Source organism: Terrapene carolina, unplaced genomic scaffold, assembly GCF_002925995.2.
Source record: "Terrapene carolina triunguis isolate 2854851 unplaced genomic scaffold, T_m_triunguis-2.0 Scaffold194, whole genome shotgun sequence".
NCBI lineage: Eukaryota > Metazoa > Chordata > Testudines > Emydidae > Terrapene > Terrapene triunguis.
This window is the reverse complement of record NW_020664545.1, coordinates 241,569-256,769: the sequence shown is the minus strand read 5'-3', so window position 1 is coordinate 256,769 and position 15,201 is coordinate 241,569. Positions and strand designations below refer to the sequence as shown.

Sequence of the window (15,201 nt, the reverse complement as noted above, 5' to 3'; positions counted from 1 at the left end):
CAGGAACAGAGAGATTCTCTTCTGTGCACTCAATGCTCCCCCTACTGGTGCCTAGGCAGCATGAAGGAGAAAGTTGCCTGGTTCTAATGCAGAAGTGACAAGAGCAGTACTCGTCTGATGGGAGGGACAGGAAATAACAGAGGGTGGTAGATTTGGACAAGGAGCTTGAAGGGGGACTGGTGATAGGGTGACTAGACACCAAATGTGAAAAATCAAGACAGAGGGTGAGGGTAATAGGAGCCTATATAAGAAAAAGACCCAAAAATCGGGACTGTCCCTATAAAATCGGGACCTCTGGTCACCCTAACTGGTGAGGCAATGAAACTGGGAACCAAGGGGGAAGGAATGCAGACAGATTGAACCTGGAGTCAGCAGAGAAGAGTGGGACTGGGAGTGAGAGTGGGTTGGGGGAAGACTGAGATCAGATGTGATGCCTAGTGTGGAAGATGAACTGGCTGAGCAAGAAGACTGAGGCAAGGAGACAGGGATTTAGAAGCGGGGTGGGGGGGATGACTGTGATTTCGATGAGGAGAGCAGAGTAGGGGACTAGGTCTAGCTGGCCAAGGAACTATGATGAGGTGACTGAGGGATGGAGACAGGGACTGGCTAGGCAAGGAGACAGTCATGGGAATGAGGTGGCAGCACTCAGACAAGTTCCTGGGGAGGAAATAGATGCAATCTTAATGTTCTTTTAATGTGTGTGTGTGTGAGAGAGATATAAAATAACCCAAGGATGTTTGGCTGTCTCTTTTGTGGTTTTTTTTTTTTTTTTTTGCCTCCAGTATGTTGCTGACACAATGACCAGAAAAACAGAAGTCTCTGCAGTGACCATTAACTTGTTTTACTATACTTTGAATATAGTGACAAGTGTCTTTAGACACAAGCCCTGGAGTCCCTCCCAGAGTCAGGAGTCTTAACACCCAGTCACCTGTTCTGTCCATTAGACTCCATTGCCTTTTAAAGGTTTAAGGTGTTTAAAAGTGACTGGAGAAGAAAGAGCTGATCGAGAGGAATCTCTAGTACATAAAAACCCTTGAATTAAAAAAAATCTCATCAGTTAATATATGAATAAACAGTTACTAACACCCCAGTTTTATGTGATTTGTAGAACCTGATTAAGCTAAAATTTAGAAGTGTAAGGAGGCTTAACCTACCCTAACATATTTTTGAAAAGTGCCTCTAGTGACACATTAACAAATTTAGCTTTTGTGTGTGAATTTCATGTTATCGGTGGAAATATATTTTAACAAACATGCCAATTTACTGTTAGCACAACCACCTGTTTATTTAGTTAAGTTAACTCTGTCCTAGTGTATTCCATGAAGTAAATATATTCTCTGGGAACTGAAGGTGGAGACTGGAAATCACGATTCCTGCCCGTTACTTGGCTCTGCAGTTGACCTTGGGCAAGCCCGTTTCCCCAGTGGTCTGTACAAAGGGGATAATGATGGGATATTGTAAAAGGTTTTGACACCCTCAGATAAAAGCAGCTGCGGTCTCATTGTTACGGAGTTGCACAGCATTGTAGCGGGACCTCCTCGTCCTCTCACCTGCACATCGAGTCCGGCCTCAGGACTCGTCTCCCGGGGAAGCAGGAACAGGCCCGGCCACTTCCCTGCGGTGCAGGTGCCGGGCAGGGCCCGCTGATCCCTCCCCCCTCCCCTCGGCGGCGATCGCTCCGCCTCCCCCCGCCCCGCCGGAGTCAGTCAGTGGGAGGAAGATGGCGGCGCTCATTCCCCACAGCCAGCAGGTAACCGGCCTGGCCTGGCCTGGGCCAGAGGCCCCACTAATTGTGGTCGGGGTTGGACCCCGCCGGGGGAAAACCCGGGCCAGGGGGACAGGCCTCTGGGTGGCGGCCTGGAACCGGCGCATTAAACCGGCTTATGGGGGGAGAGCAGAAACTGGGTGTGGGAAGCTGGGCCCCATCCGGCGCTGGCGGGTCAGTGCTCGGAGGGGGGCAAGCCCCTAGCTCCCCTCAGCAGCCGGGGCAAGGTTGAGCATTTGGGGAGGGAGCCGGTCGCTGGGTTGCCGGGGGGTCTTGGAGCCCCTTTCCCAGCAGCAGGCTCTGAGGTGGAATCTCAGGGACGGAGGACGGACGCTCGCTTCCTCGTTGGGATGAAGATCGTTGATGTTCCCTTTTTTCCCACCCAAGCTGTAGGGCCTGGTATTGAGCCACTGTAGTGGAAGGGGCAGCATAATCTTGTGGTGAAGGCCCTGGACTAGGCCTCAGGACAGTTTGATTCAGTTCTCAGCTCTGTTGTAGACTCCTGGTGTAATCTTTCTTAAGTCAGTTCATTTCTCTCTGGATTGGTTTCCCCATTTGTAAAATGGAGCTAATACTGCCTAGTGCACAGGGATGTTGTGAAAAGTTTTTTTTTTAATCTTGGAGAGGTGCTTGCATACTGTTTTGATGGAAATGTGGGGGTCATAAATACAGTAGAACCTCTGAGTTATAAACTGACAGTCAACCACATGCTTCATTTGGAACTCGAAGTACAGAATCAGGCAGCAGTGGAGACACACACACAAAACCCCCCAGTTCTGTGTTAAATGTAAACTACTAAAAAAAAAAAGGGAAAGTAGCTTTTTTCTTCTGCATAGTAAAGCTTCAAAGCTATATTAAGTCAATGTTCAGTTGTAAACTTTTGAAAGAATAACCATAATGTTTTGTTCAGAGTTACCAGCAATCTCCATTCCTAAGATGTTCCATAACTGAGGTTCTACTTTATTGTAGTTGATGGAAGCTGATGACACACTATTGAAAGGCTCATTTCTTCTCACTCCTTATTAGCAAAGAGTGAGTGAGGGGAGTGGGATACTCAGGATTCTGCAGTGGAGAGAAAGACCCTGAGCCCTTTTGAAAGGCAGGGTTGTGTTACAGGGTATAATTTAACAATTTGGACACATTTTATTTTTAACTCTTGTCATTATCATAGGAATGTATAGCCAGAAGGGACCTCTAGAAGTCATCAAGTACAACCCCCTGCGCTGTGGCAGGACCAACTAAACCTAGACAATCCCTGACACATGTTTATCCAACCTGTTTTTAAAAAAACTTGCAATGATGGGAATTCCACAAACTCCCATGGAAGTCTATTCCAGAGCTTAACTCCCTTATTGGGAAAACCTTTCTAACTATAATCTAACTAAAATCTCCCTTGCTGCAAATGAAGCCCATTACTTTTGTCCCTACCTCTGGTGGACATAGGGAACAGTTGATCACCATCCTCTTTATAATAGCCCTGAACATATTTGAAACCGATCTGGTTTCCTTCTCTTTCCCCCTCCCCCCCTTCTTTTCTAAAGACTAACCATGCCCAATTTTTTGTTTTTTAAAAACCTTTCCTCATAGGACAGGTTCTCAGCCTTTTATAATTGTTGCTTTCTCCTCTGTACTCGCTCAGTTTTGTTCATGTCTATTCTAAGGGTACGTCTATACTTACCTCCGGGTCTGGCAGTAAGCAGTCGATTTTCTGGGATCGATCCCGGAAGTGCTCGACGCCGGTACTCCTGCTCCGCGAGAGGAGTACGCGGAGTCGACGGGGGAGCCTGCCTGCCGTGTGTGGACCTGCGGTAAGTTCGAACTAAGATAGTTCGACTTCAGCTATGTGAATAACGTAGCTGAAGTTGCGTATCTTAGTTCGAAGTGGGGGGTTAGTGTGGACCAGCCCATAGGTGCAGTACCTAGAATTGGACACAGTACTCCACTGAGGCCCAATAGAGGGGACAGTTGTCTCTCAGGTCTTACATGACACTCCTGTAAATACATCCAAGAATAGTTATCCTTTTTTGAAACTGCATCACATGGTTGATTCATATTCTGTTTGTGATCCACTAAAACTCCAGATCCTCACCCATGCTCCTGGAGTTCTCAAAGATAACTGGTAACAGTTCCAATACTGTATCAGCTGGTTTCTTAAGTATCCTAGGATGAATTTCATCAGGCCCTGCTGACTTGAGTACATCACACTTATCTAAATATTCTTTAACCTGTTGTTTCCCTAATTTGGATTGCATTCCTTCTCCCTTATTGTTAATATTAATTGTGTTGAGTATCTGGTCACCATTAGCTTTTTTAATAAAGACAAAAGCTAAATAGACATTAAACACCTCAGCTTATTGTTGTCATCATTTTTAACTTATTAGTGCAAAATAGAGAACCTGTGCTTTGATTCATCTTTCTCTTGTTCCTTATGTATTTAAAGAATCCTCTTCTGACTGCCTTTTATGTCCCTTGCTACATGTAACTCATTTTGTGCCTTAGCCTTTCTAATTTTGTTCCTACATGCTTGTGCTGTTCCTTTGTACTCTTCCTTAGTAATTTGTCCATGTTTCAACTTTATGTAGGATTCCTTTTTGATTGTCAGATCATTAAAGTGCTCCTGAGAGCCATATTGGCCACTCACTAGTCTTCCTATCTTTCCTTTGCCTCAGACTAGTTTGCAGTTATGCCTTTAATATTTTCTCCTTGAGAAACTGCCAGCCATCCTGAATCCCTCTCCCTCCCCCCCCCGACCTTACCTACCAGTTCTCTGAGTTTGTTAAAGTGGGAGGAGTTTTTTTAAGTTCCATGACCTTATTCCACTGCTCTCACTCCTTCCTTTCCTTAGAATCCTGAAGTCTATTTTATGATCACTTTCACCCAAATTGCCTTTCACCTTCAGATTTTCTACCAATTTCTCCATGTTGGTCAAAATCAAGTCTAAAAGGGCTGTCCCCTGGTTACTTCCACCTCTTTCTGGAACAAAAATGTGTCCCCAATACATTCCAACAACTGTATTACTTTTCTAACAGATGTCTGGGTAAAGGCCCCCATTACTTCCCAGTCTTGTGCTTTGGATATTGGTTTGTTTTATAAATGCCTCATCCACCTCCTCTTGTTGATTTGATGGTCTGTAGTAGACCCCTACCATGACACTTGCCATTATATGCTTACCTAAAATCTTGAATAATGGCAGCAATACTTGGTGCTTACATAGTCCTTTACCTCTGCAAAGTGCTTTGCAGACATTATCTAACTGATTTCCTATGAGGGGATAAATCTACCCAATGTCTTTAAAGTGAAACCCTGTCTTCACCACTTGCAATAGATCAGTCATGTATTTAGAAAGACAACTGTCAATCTTCCAAGTGTATTTGAATATTTATAGGCAAATCTGATCTAGATTTCAAATGAGGAAGGCACTAGATATTACTAATGACATTACGCATTCCTGGTATTTGTCAGCAAGAAGGTTTACAGTTAAGTGGGGAGCTCCAGAACCCAAATAAGTAACTAATAAAATGTTTCCACTTTATAGTAGCTATATATTTATTAAGTCTCTTTTCCCCCAAGTCCCAAGCTCAGGGTTCTATCTTGTCTTGCAGTTTGTGGGACTTCACTTGGATACATAGACCCATGCTGTCTTTGCAACATAAGACCCTCTGGCTTCACATACATTTTAGAAAATATTAAAAGCTTTCTATTTCACTTTTAAATTTCACCCCTGAAATGCATGTTCTCTTGTATAGAGCTTTAAAAGCTCAAGCAACTTGCTGAATTGGGTTTCTGATATAAAGTCAAGTAACTCCTTGCTCTCTTGAAGTCTTTGACAAGTTGTGTGTAATGATCATTGTGGGAGAAACAGATCTAGTTACCTGGATGAATCTGTTCAGAAGTCAGACTTTTGCAAAATAGTTATTGTTTTTACTCAACTTACTGTGCCATAGAAACTTAATGTTCCATGTACTGACCATGAGTAATAAATTTTAAAAAACCCACCATATTTTGCACTGCTTTTAAGAATGCCAGAGTGAAACTCCGGTGGACTTGTCTTCAAAAAGTAGGTATCGGCATGCTCAGAATAATTACTTTAGACACATTTTAGCGCTCTGAAGAAATAAGATGGGTCTTTTTAAAAAGAAAAAGCTTTGTCACACTCTGAGGAGTTATGTTTCCACAGTGTTTGATATAATTTGTTATACAACACAATTTGCCAAGTGCCTCATTATGGGAGAGTGTTGCTTTCTAGCCCTTTTTTGGGCACAGATCAGAGCCTTGATTGGCCCCAAATACGTTTTTCACTGTTGCTAATTTGTATTCTTGCTAAGTTTCTAGCAAAGAAAGAATTCCAAAGTTGGCTGTGGTTGCAACGAGGCTGTAGTCACACATACCCCCGATGGATAAAACGGAATTTTTAAGTGAAAGATGGCAAGCATTCTGTCTTTTATTTATTAATTCTAAACAAAATATACAAAGGAAGCAAAGGACTGTCCTTGGGGATGCACTTTGCTTTCATGATTTTGCTTAAACTTTAGGGTAGAATTTTTTTAAATAATTACCCTAATTTTATGATAGAAAGCATTTCTGATCTGATAAACAGTATGGCTGACAAGCATCTAAAAGAAAACCCACAAGTGTATAAATATCATACTAGATGTTTTCATGATATATACGGATATTTACAATTTAAATTTGTGATTAGACTCTGGCCTTTCGTATCAAGCTACCATTTGTGATATCTTAGACTTCAGAGGGGAACATTTTTTCTTTCATAGAACTTGGTAGTTGGTAGTTATAGTGCTTGCTACAGACTCAACTAATAAAGTAGGTAAAACAGTTTTACAGTGGATTGATAAAATGTACCCCATATGGCAAGTCTCAGATATTTACCATACTAGAAATCCTGCTTTTATATGGTTAGTTGCACATGTCTCCTTTGATGTTTAGGAGATTGTTGTTCCAAGTTCTTTTGGTATTATCTATTTTTATGCAATTTGTATGTGCTGTGGACAGGATGTTGTTCTTTCTTTCAACATTGATACATTTTCTAAATAATTAGTTAGCAGTGTTGTGTAGTTTCCTTGGGAAAGATTTTTTGCCTATACAGAACTGTCAGAGAGAGTGTGTAAAAACCCACCAAAATGGAATACAATAGAATGGGGGGGAAAAACAGATGTAATATAATTTAAGTATCTTTACATGGAGGCATCCAGAATAAGACTGGACATAAGTGATTGTAAATATTTAAATAATGACTCAAATGGGCTGTATTATTTTTGTTTATACAGAATGCAAAAATGTGAGGTGCTTGTAATATATCAGTAATGTTCCCAGTAAATGAAGGTTTGTTACATTGTACCTTCTGTTTTATACAGTCTAAGGTTCCAGTTCTGCAAATCAACATGTGCTTAATTTTAAGCATGTGAATAATTGCATTAATTTTAAATCAGCAGGACTTGTTTGTGTTTAAAGTTAAGCACGTCCATGAGTATTCATAGGATCAGGGCCTAAAAGCATGCATATAAAATCAAATCTCAATGCTATATCAAAACAGGAAGTGGTGGTGATACCCTTTGATAAATTTAATTATGTATATTTTACCTCACCAGTGCTCTGCCAGCTATTTCATCTCCCCTGGGATTTCTACTAGCTTGCCAAAGATAAAAATCAACATGACACAGACCATTTCCATCTTTCCCCAAATATGCACAGACACCCCCAAAAATGGTCAAAGTGAAAGATGAGCAATATTCAGTTGTGTACCAATCAGAACTCACACAGGGAACCGGGTATTATTGGAAAGCCAGGATTCTTCCCTTCCTAGTGGCACATCAAGCACATGCTTCTAATTCTGTTAAGACACAAGACGTATGTGCACATGCACACGCCCAGTCACGTAAATATTATAGGTGGAGCTTTCAGCTCCACCTATACTTCAGGTTGCCTGACATTTCCCCTTGTAAGACCCTGTTTTCAGTTGCCTATATCTTTGCCAATTTTTAACTATTTGGCTTAGAAATTCCCAAGTCAAGTATCTGTCTCAGCCTTCATATTTTAATAAAGTTTTAACAAAAACGGTCCAGCCATTTCTGAGGAAAATATTGGGGTGGGGGGGATGAGATGTCATTTTGCCCATGATTATATTAAAAAAAACAAACCCCACAATCTTAACTGTTTTCTTGAGAAGCTGTAGTGCTAGTGTGCCTCTGTGTTTTAGAGCAGGAACTTGCTCTGGTGAAATGTTGGTGTTGTGGTGAAAACTTGTCTACAAATGTCACTGGACAGGCTGTTTGGAGAAAGCAGATATAGTTTAAAGAGAAAAGGCACAACACACCGTAGATCTGATTTGAATGATAGCATTTTAAACATTGCATAATTTAAGTGTGTGTGAATTTCTCTACATAAATTGCTATTTTAAAATTTTGCATGCATTGAGTGTTTTCATTTTTAAATGGTTAATGTACCCAGGGGCTGGGGCTGTTTTGCTCCAGACGCAATTTTCCCTCAGTTTCTATATTGTGCTCTATTCATTGTAACCTCTACAAACTTCGGCCCAAATAAAAAGTTCCATCTCTTGTGTGTGAGGCTGTGAAACAGGCATTTTTATTGTTTTGATCTATTCAGCCAGAAGTCTGGGAAACTAGACAATTATTCCCCAGTTATTTGACTGTAACGGGGTCACACTCACCTCTCGTGAGCACCCCTTGGCCGAGTGCACATGCCTGCACTCTCTCTATTTGTGGTGGTCTTCGGTGATTCAGCCCTCCAGCCAAGTCATACACAGTCTGTCTGAGAGAGAGAAAAGCAACGCAAACCCCTTTCAGGGTACAAGTCCAGCAGCAGCCTCTCTCAGAGCCTTCTTTGATGTCTCTGTTTGTCCTTGCTCCGGAATAGAGCAGTGCCCCAGGGCTTCTTCCCTGGAGGCAGTGTCTTCACCCTCTCAGGGTCTTTCTGGCCCCAGCTCTTCAGCTGGGCCACTATAGTTCCCCTTCTGGGGTGCCTCAAAGTCCAGGCTACTTGCCGGGGGGGGAAGGGGGGAGGAGAGACACAACACCAGCCTCTACTCCAGGTCCCAGCTCAGGGATTCTATAGATAGCAGCCATTCACAATGTCCCTTTAAATAGACTGGGTTATTGCTATAATTCCCTGGGCTACTTTCCCATGGTTTCCACACATTCTTCATCCTTATCTCAGGGCCTTGGCCTTGTGGAATCCTAGCAGCCAACCTGGAGCACCTTCCACTCTCCTCCAGCTCTAACAGGAAACTGAACTCACTCTGTTCCTGCAGCTCTTCTTATACTAACCTGGTTGGCCCTGATTGGCTACTTCCCACACAGCCGCTCTAGACCTCTCTACTGCCCTTTTCTGGGGCAGGGTGTGGCAGGCCCATAAGGTCTCGTCCACCCCATCACAATGACTTTAAGTGTTGGGAAGGCTATGGAGGGGGAGAAGCTATACACAGTTTAATACTGTTTATTGCTTTTGAATAACAACGTTAATGTTAAAAAAAATCTAAACTCTCAAGTCACTGGTGTTACAGTTCTCATAGTAATGTTAATTTGGTTACATTGCATATATTTATCCTAAACTTATGTTTCTGTACCCCAATCGTGCAAAATGGGTCCATGCAGGAAGACTTCTGTAACTCAGGATCAGGGTTAAATATGAATATTAAACTTTATTGTTGAGAGCATTCTGTAAGCATGTATGTGTCCAATTAACAATACAGCCAGAACCCTAATTTTTAGATTCAGAACTTTAAGGTGTTAAATTTGTAACAATATCATAATATATGTTTTTGTATTTTAAATGTGTAATATTAGTGATTACAGAAATAATAATTTGAATTAATTTGTTTCATATCAGGATGTCCTTTTTTGGCATTCCCTGGAAGTGGAATATATTTGATCATGGTCCATTCTTGCTTTTCTCATTTTTTTTTATCCCACCCACCAACCCTTTTTGTCTTTTAGCTTTCCACTGGGAATCCATTGTATGAGACTTATTACAAACAGGTATGTTTTTAATAATTTTTTTAATTGTTTTTCCCCTTTCTAAGTCTAGTTTCTTGTAGTGTTCCCTCTGTTGTGTGGTAACTGTGTACTAATATTGCTCTATTATTGGGTGGTTAAGGGACAGGAGAATCTCCAATCTCTACTTTTGCTTTTGTAGCCGACATACTTAAGTCAGTTAATTTTTGTTTTCCAGGTAGATCCAACATACACAGGGAGAGTTGGGGCTAGTGAAGCTGCACTGTTCCTTAAAAAATCAGGTCTTCCAGACATTATCCTTGGAAAAGTAAGTTAAGTATGTGTGCGTTTATATGGGGACACACATTATACAGTATTCTGTGCATTATGATCACAGCTGGTATTGAGTGAATGTGGATGTGGTTTGCTAGAGAGCGTGTGCAATACAGTGCACCTCTGATTTTTCTGAACTCCAGATTACCTGTAGATTGGTTGTTACTCCCTTGGTTGCACTGACTAAAGCTCTGCTCCTGTGGATATTTTAAGTTTATAACACACAAGAAAAAACAGTTCAGTAAAAGGAAGATGATGGGATAGTTAATAATAAGGTCATATAAAGAATTGCTTGAAGAGGGAGCACCTTGTCAATGAGACTGTTCTATGCTCATGAGACAGCATCTTAGAAGGCACAAAGGTAAGAGTGGGAAGAGGAGACAAAGTGAGTAAGCAGTCAGACAAGATGACTGAGAAGAGTGTAGGTAGCAGTAAGGGGAACTGGGAGCAAAGATATTGAGATATATGGATGAGGAAAAGGAAACTGAAAATGAAGGGAAGAGACAGGAATCCACCAATGGAGGGATCCAAAGAGGGGGAGATGTGGAGGAGGAAAATGTGGACAGACAGGGGCTGGGAGAGGTGTGATTCTGTGAGGCCAGACGAGATTGTTACAGTAATCAAGGTGGGAGATGGCCAGGGTTTGGATAAAAGTTTTAATGGTGGAGGCTTTGAAGAAAGTGTAGATTCTGAAGATCTGTAAAAGAGAAGTAACCAGTTAATCACATCATTTATTGGACTGCTGGAAGGTGCTTAGATACCGTGGTGATAAGGGTGATATAAGAACCTATTGAGAAAGAAAGAGACTAGCTGTGATGAGAAATGAGTTAAAGATGACATTGATTAGAGATTACACAATAAGGTGAGTAGATTTTAAATTACTAATTTTAAAACAAAATATTAGAAAATCTGTTCCTCCTTCACTTACCTGCTGGGTCATGAGTTCAAGATTATTGGGAGGGAGTGGGGGCTCCTCTCTACAACTACAGGCTAGGGAGTGCAGGAAAATGCTAGATCACTGTTCTGTGTATGTTGGTTGTGATGTGATCTCTAATGCAAGAGAAATTCAGATTGTAGGATGTAAGGGCCTGATCCAAAGGTCATTAAAGGTAATGGACAGACTCCCATTGACTTCAATGGAGTTTGCATCTGGTTTTGTGTGAAGAAGGATTTGATTTTAAAATAAAGAGCACTTTATTTTTTACATATACTTTAACAATTTGAGGTTTAAAATTTTTAAAGCAAATTTTGCAGTTCAAATTTTGAAATATAAAACAAACAATTCAAGTACTAATGTTTTCTATTTGAGCTTTCCAATATACATGTATTTTTGTAAGTAATTTTATAATTATTTTTATTTCCACAGATATGGGATTTGGCTGACCCAGAGGGTAAAGGGTACTTGGATAAACAGGTATATAAAATGTGCAGTGAACATGAACATAAATCTATCATATAACCCTGCACACTTTGGCCTTGATTCAGGATAGTACTTAAGTTCCATTGACGTTACGCATGTGCTTACATGCTTTACTGCCTTTTTCAGTGCTCTTCATACCCCAATATGTCCTATTCTAAACTAATTTAATTAAAATGATTTAATATGGATAATCTGGAGATATTCCCATTAGTTAGTTGTTATATTTTTCTGTCATTTGAAAAAATAAATGCACGTGTGACAGGCCACAGTCCTCTTCTACTGTCTTCTCATTCAAATGGCTCTAATACCTCCAGCTTGTAAGCACCAACATGTAGTTTATTTGGGTTTATCTCAACAACCACCCATTTACAGTCTCATGCAGCAGCTCTGTTTACAGTGATATACTAACATCATCCACACAGAGATCTCCCTTTACCCTGGCCCTGCCTATCTTCTCCCACCCTTTCTCTTTCTCTCATTTCCTCCTTACACTTCTTTCCTGTGCCTTTCTACTCTTCCAGTTAGTGAATAACTAACTCCTTAGCTCTCTGAGCTCAGACCAGGGCCGCCCAGAGGATTCAGGGGGCCTGGGGCAAAGCAATTTTGGGGGCCCCTTACATAAAAAAAAGTTGCAATACTGTAGAATACTATATTCTCGTGGGAGCCCCTGTGGGGCCCAGGGCCTGGGGCAAATTGCTCCACTTGCCCCCCCCCCTCCCCCCCCCGGCAGCCCTGGCTCAGACTGATCTAGTAATTAGCCCCTGCTTCCCTCAATCAGGCCCTTCACTGGGAAAAACAAATTGGACTTACAGTGACTAGAGTGCTGGTTCGGCTGCTGATTCTCAGCACTGTGTCGCAACTTGTTAAAAATACTCTAGGTATTTGTGGTTAACAAAAATTATGAAAATAAACTAATCAAATACTGTAGCAAATATGGGCATTTGACAATATTTTGATATGCTTAAAGTCCAAGAAATTTTAAAAAAATTGAAGGTGAACTTCCAAATATTAAGAAAACATTTTAAAGATTATTTAATATCACAAATCACCAACAGACCATTTAAGCTTAAATTACAAATACATACATTAAAATATATTTAGAAAGCAATTTCTCTTTCGCTTACTTGCCAGATCTTGAGTTCAGGATTGTGTGTTTCCATTGCAAAGGCAGAACAGGGAATGCAACTATGCTGGCAGCTCCTGTGGGTGTTTGTAATGGCATCAGTTTTTGGAAGAGAATTACAAAACCTGAACTCAGGATTTGGCAAATAAATGAATGAAGAACGACGTTTCAAATTTTGTTTTAAAATGTAATGGCTAAGTCTACCCATATATTGTTGTTAATGATTTGGGATATTAAATAGCTTTTGCAGGTTGTGGGGTTTGGGTTTGTTAAAACTTAGTTCATTTTTAAGCAAAAGTGTTTGGCAACAATAGCTTAATTGTGGGAAAGCATTTTTTAGAATGTATACTATTGATTGGGTTTCTTTCCTTAAGCCAAAAAGGCTTACACAAAGTTGTTGCAAAGTCTTTTCTTTTCTTTTTCTTTTTCTTTAAAAAAACAGATGTAGAAATATATAATGATAGAAATAAATGGAAGGGGTGGGAGTGTGAGAGCAATTAATTTAGCATCTCCCCAAATGATTTAGTTGGGGATTGGTCCTGCTTTGAGCAGGGGGTTGGACTAGATGACCTCCTGAGGTCCCTTCCAACCTTGATATTCTATGAAATGTGGTTTCATCATTTAAGCAATGGTATCTGCATAGTATCATAAAAAACAAAATACAGTTTATCCTGCTTAAAAACAGTGACTTAGATTGCTTGTTTTTATTAACAGAATGCCCTGCATTTACTTGTTGTGTTTGAATTTGTAGGGTTTCTATGTTGCATTGCGACTCGTAGCATGTGCACAGAATGGCCATGATGTTAACTTGAGCAATCTAAACTTGACTATACCACCTCCTAAATTTGTAAGTGATATTTTAAGTTTAGAACTGAAGCTTAAAATGAAAAATGGGGAAATCTTTTCTACTTTACAAATTAGTCTCCTGATAGTTACAGGACATAGATTGTAAGCTCTTTGGGTCAGGGATTGTCTTTTTGTTCTGTGATTGTACAGCACCTAGCACAATGGGGTTCTGGTCAGTGACTAGGCCCTTAGGTGCTACAATAATACAAATAAATAATAATAATATGACATTTAAAGTTTTTTCTATTTGGATAAGATATGCAAGAGTTTGTTTTTCTTTTCAATATAACAAATGAAATACTTCATATCAATAGCCATCTGTAAAACATTTAAATATTAAAGAGAAAGCTACATGTGCATAAACATATTTACTGTTTTCATTTTAGCATGACACTAGCAGTCCCTTATTGATCACACCTCCTTCAACAGAGGCTCACTGGGCCGTTAGGGTAAGTGTACAAGACAATACATTTGAATCCATTCTTTAAATGTAAATTCTGTTTCTGGCAGCTGTGTTTGATAGATTAATTTTACCAAGAGAACATACTTCCCACTTTGGAACACCTTCCTTTATTGAAGCAGACATGTGAACGTTACATAGTACTGAATGTGGATTTTTATATATTTCTATATTTAATATAAGTATTGTAACAAGCCTCTGTCAGCATTTGGTATAATATTTGTAAGAAGCATTGTCCAGGACATGAGGGTTGTGCTCTAAGGTTTTTATCTTCTGCCTAGCTGCCAGAGCCAGAGCAGAAGGCACTTTGAGTTAATGTTTGATCTAAAGAACAATGAAGCACTTCACCAATCCCATCCCCAAGTATTAGTTTGGAACTTGAACCCACAACCTTCTAAGATCATGATTTCTTTCGTGCTTGCTGTATGGTCTAATGAAAACAGTAATTTTTGTTACATATCCTGTATTTTATAACTTAATTTTCTAATTTTATGTTATAAATGTAAAATAAAATTTCTGCTTGTGAAAAATTTAAATTATCAAATCATTTAAATGGAGGTTTCTAGTTTGTATATTATATTATAATGTAGGAAGCAAAATCTTTGGAAGTAACACTTCTTAGTAGTGTAAATGATCTCTGAAAGTTTCATAACTTAAAATCTGGGCACCAGTGTGTGAATCAAAATGCTTTGTCTTTCTAGAACACTAGAGAAATGCATATTGTAACCCCAGTCCTGTAATTTCCAGAAAGCTTGTTTTCATATTGAGAAAAATAAGGTCCTAAAGCCTGTTCCATGAGTTTTACATCTAAATACAGCACACTGTTTAGGATATAGCATACAGGTGTGCGCTGGGAAACTAGGAAGTTAAAATGATAAATTACTGACCAGTCACTTAGTTTCTTGCAAGATTTAATTTTCGACACTCACACAGGCACACTTTTTTACTTATTCAGGCTATTTCTTACCAACTAGGTGGAAGAAAAAGCAAAGTTTGATGGTATTTTTGAAAGCCTTTTGCCAGTAAACGGTTTACTTTCAGGAGACAAAGTAAAACCAGTACTGATGAACTCAAAGCTACCTCTTGATATCCTAGGAAGGGTAAGTGTGCGGCAAATTTTCCTAACCATTCTTTAATGTAACTTCTCTTTCTAGTGAAATTAAATATGTAATGTAACTAATCATAACAGCATTACTTTAAATGGAAGCAATAGTTCAGATCTAGGCCAAGATTTTTAAAAAATGGCTACCTAAAGTTACGCTCTCTAAATCATTATTTAGACACTTA

At 39.9% G+C, this 15,201-nt stretch overlaps 1 protein-coding gene across 3 annotated transcripts in view; it reads left to right on the top strand.

Moving 5' to 3' along the window:
* Positions 1-1,701: 1,701 nt before the first annotated feature.
* EPS15L1 (epidermal growth factor receptor pathway substrate 15 like 1) overlaps positions 1,702-15,201 on the top strand; it is a 70,218-nt gene continuing 56,718 nt past the window's right edge. For all 3 annotated transcript variants that reach the window (XM_024194268.2, XM_024194267.2, XM_024194269.1), the window contains exons 1-7: positions 1,702-1,750; positions 9,736-9,777; positions 9,971-10,060; positions 11,432-11,479; positions 13,360-13,455; positions 13,841-13,903; positions 14,889-15,014. In XM_024194268.2, coding sequence (XP_024050036.1) covers positions 1,721-1,750; positions 9,736-9,777; positions 9,971-10,060; positions 11,432-11,479; positions 13,360-13,455; positions 13,841-13,903; positions 14,889-15,014 — 495 coding nt within the window. In that variant the 5' untranslated portion in view covers positions 1,702-1,720. The remainder of the gene's footprint in view (positions 1,751-9,735; positions 9,778-9,970; positions 10,061-11,431; positions 11,480-13,359; positions 13,456-13,840; positions 13,904-14,888; positions 15,015-15,201) is intronic.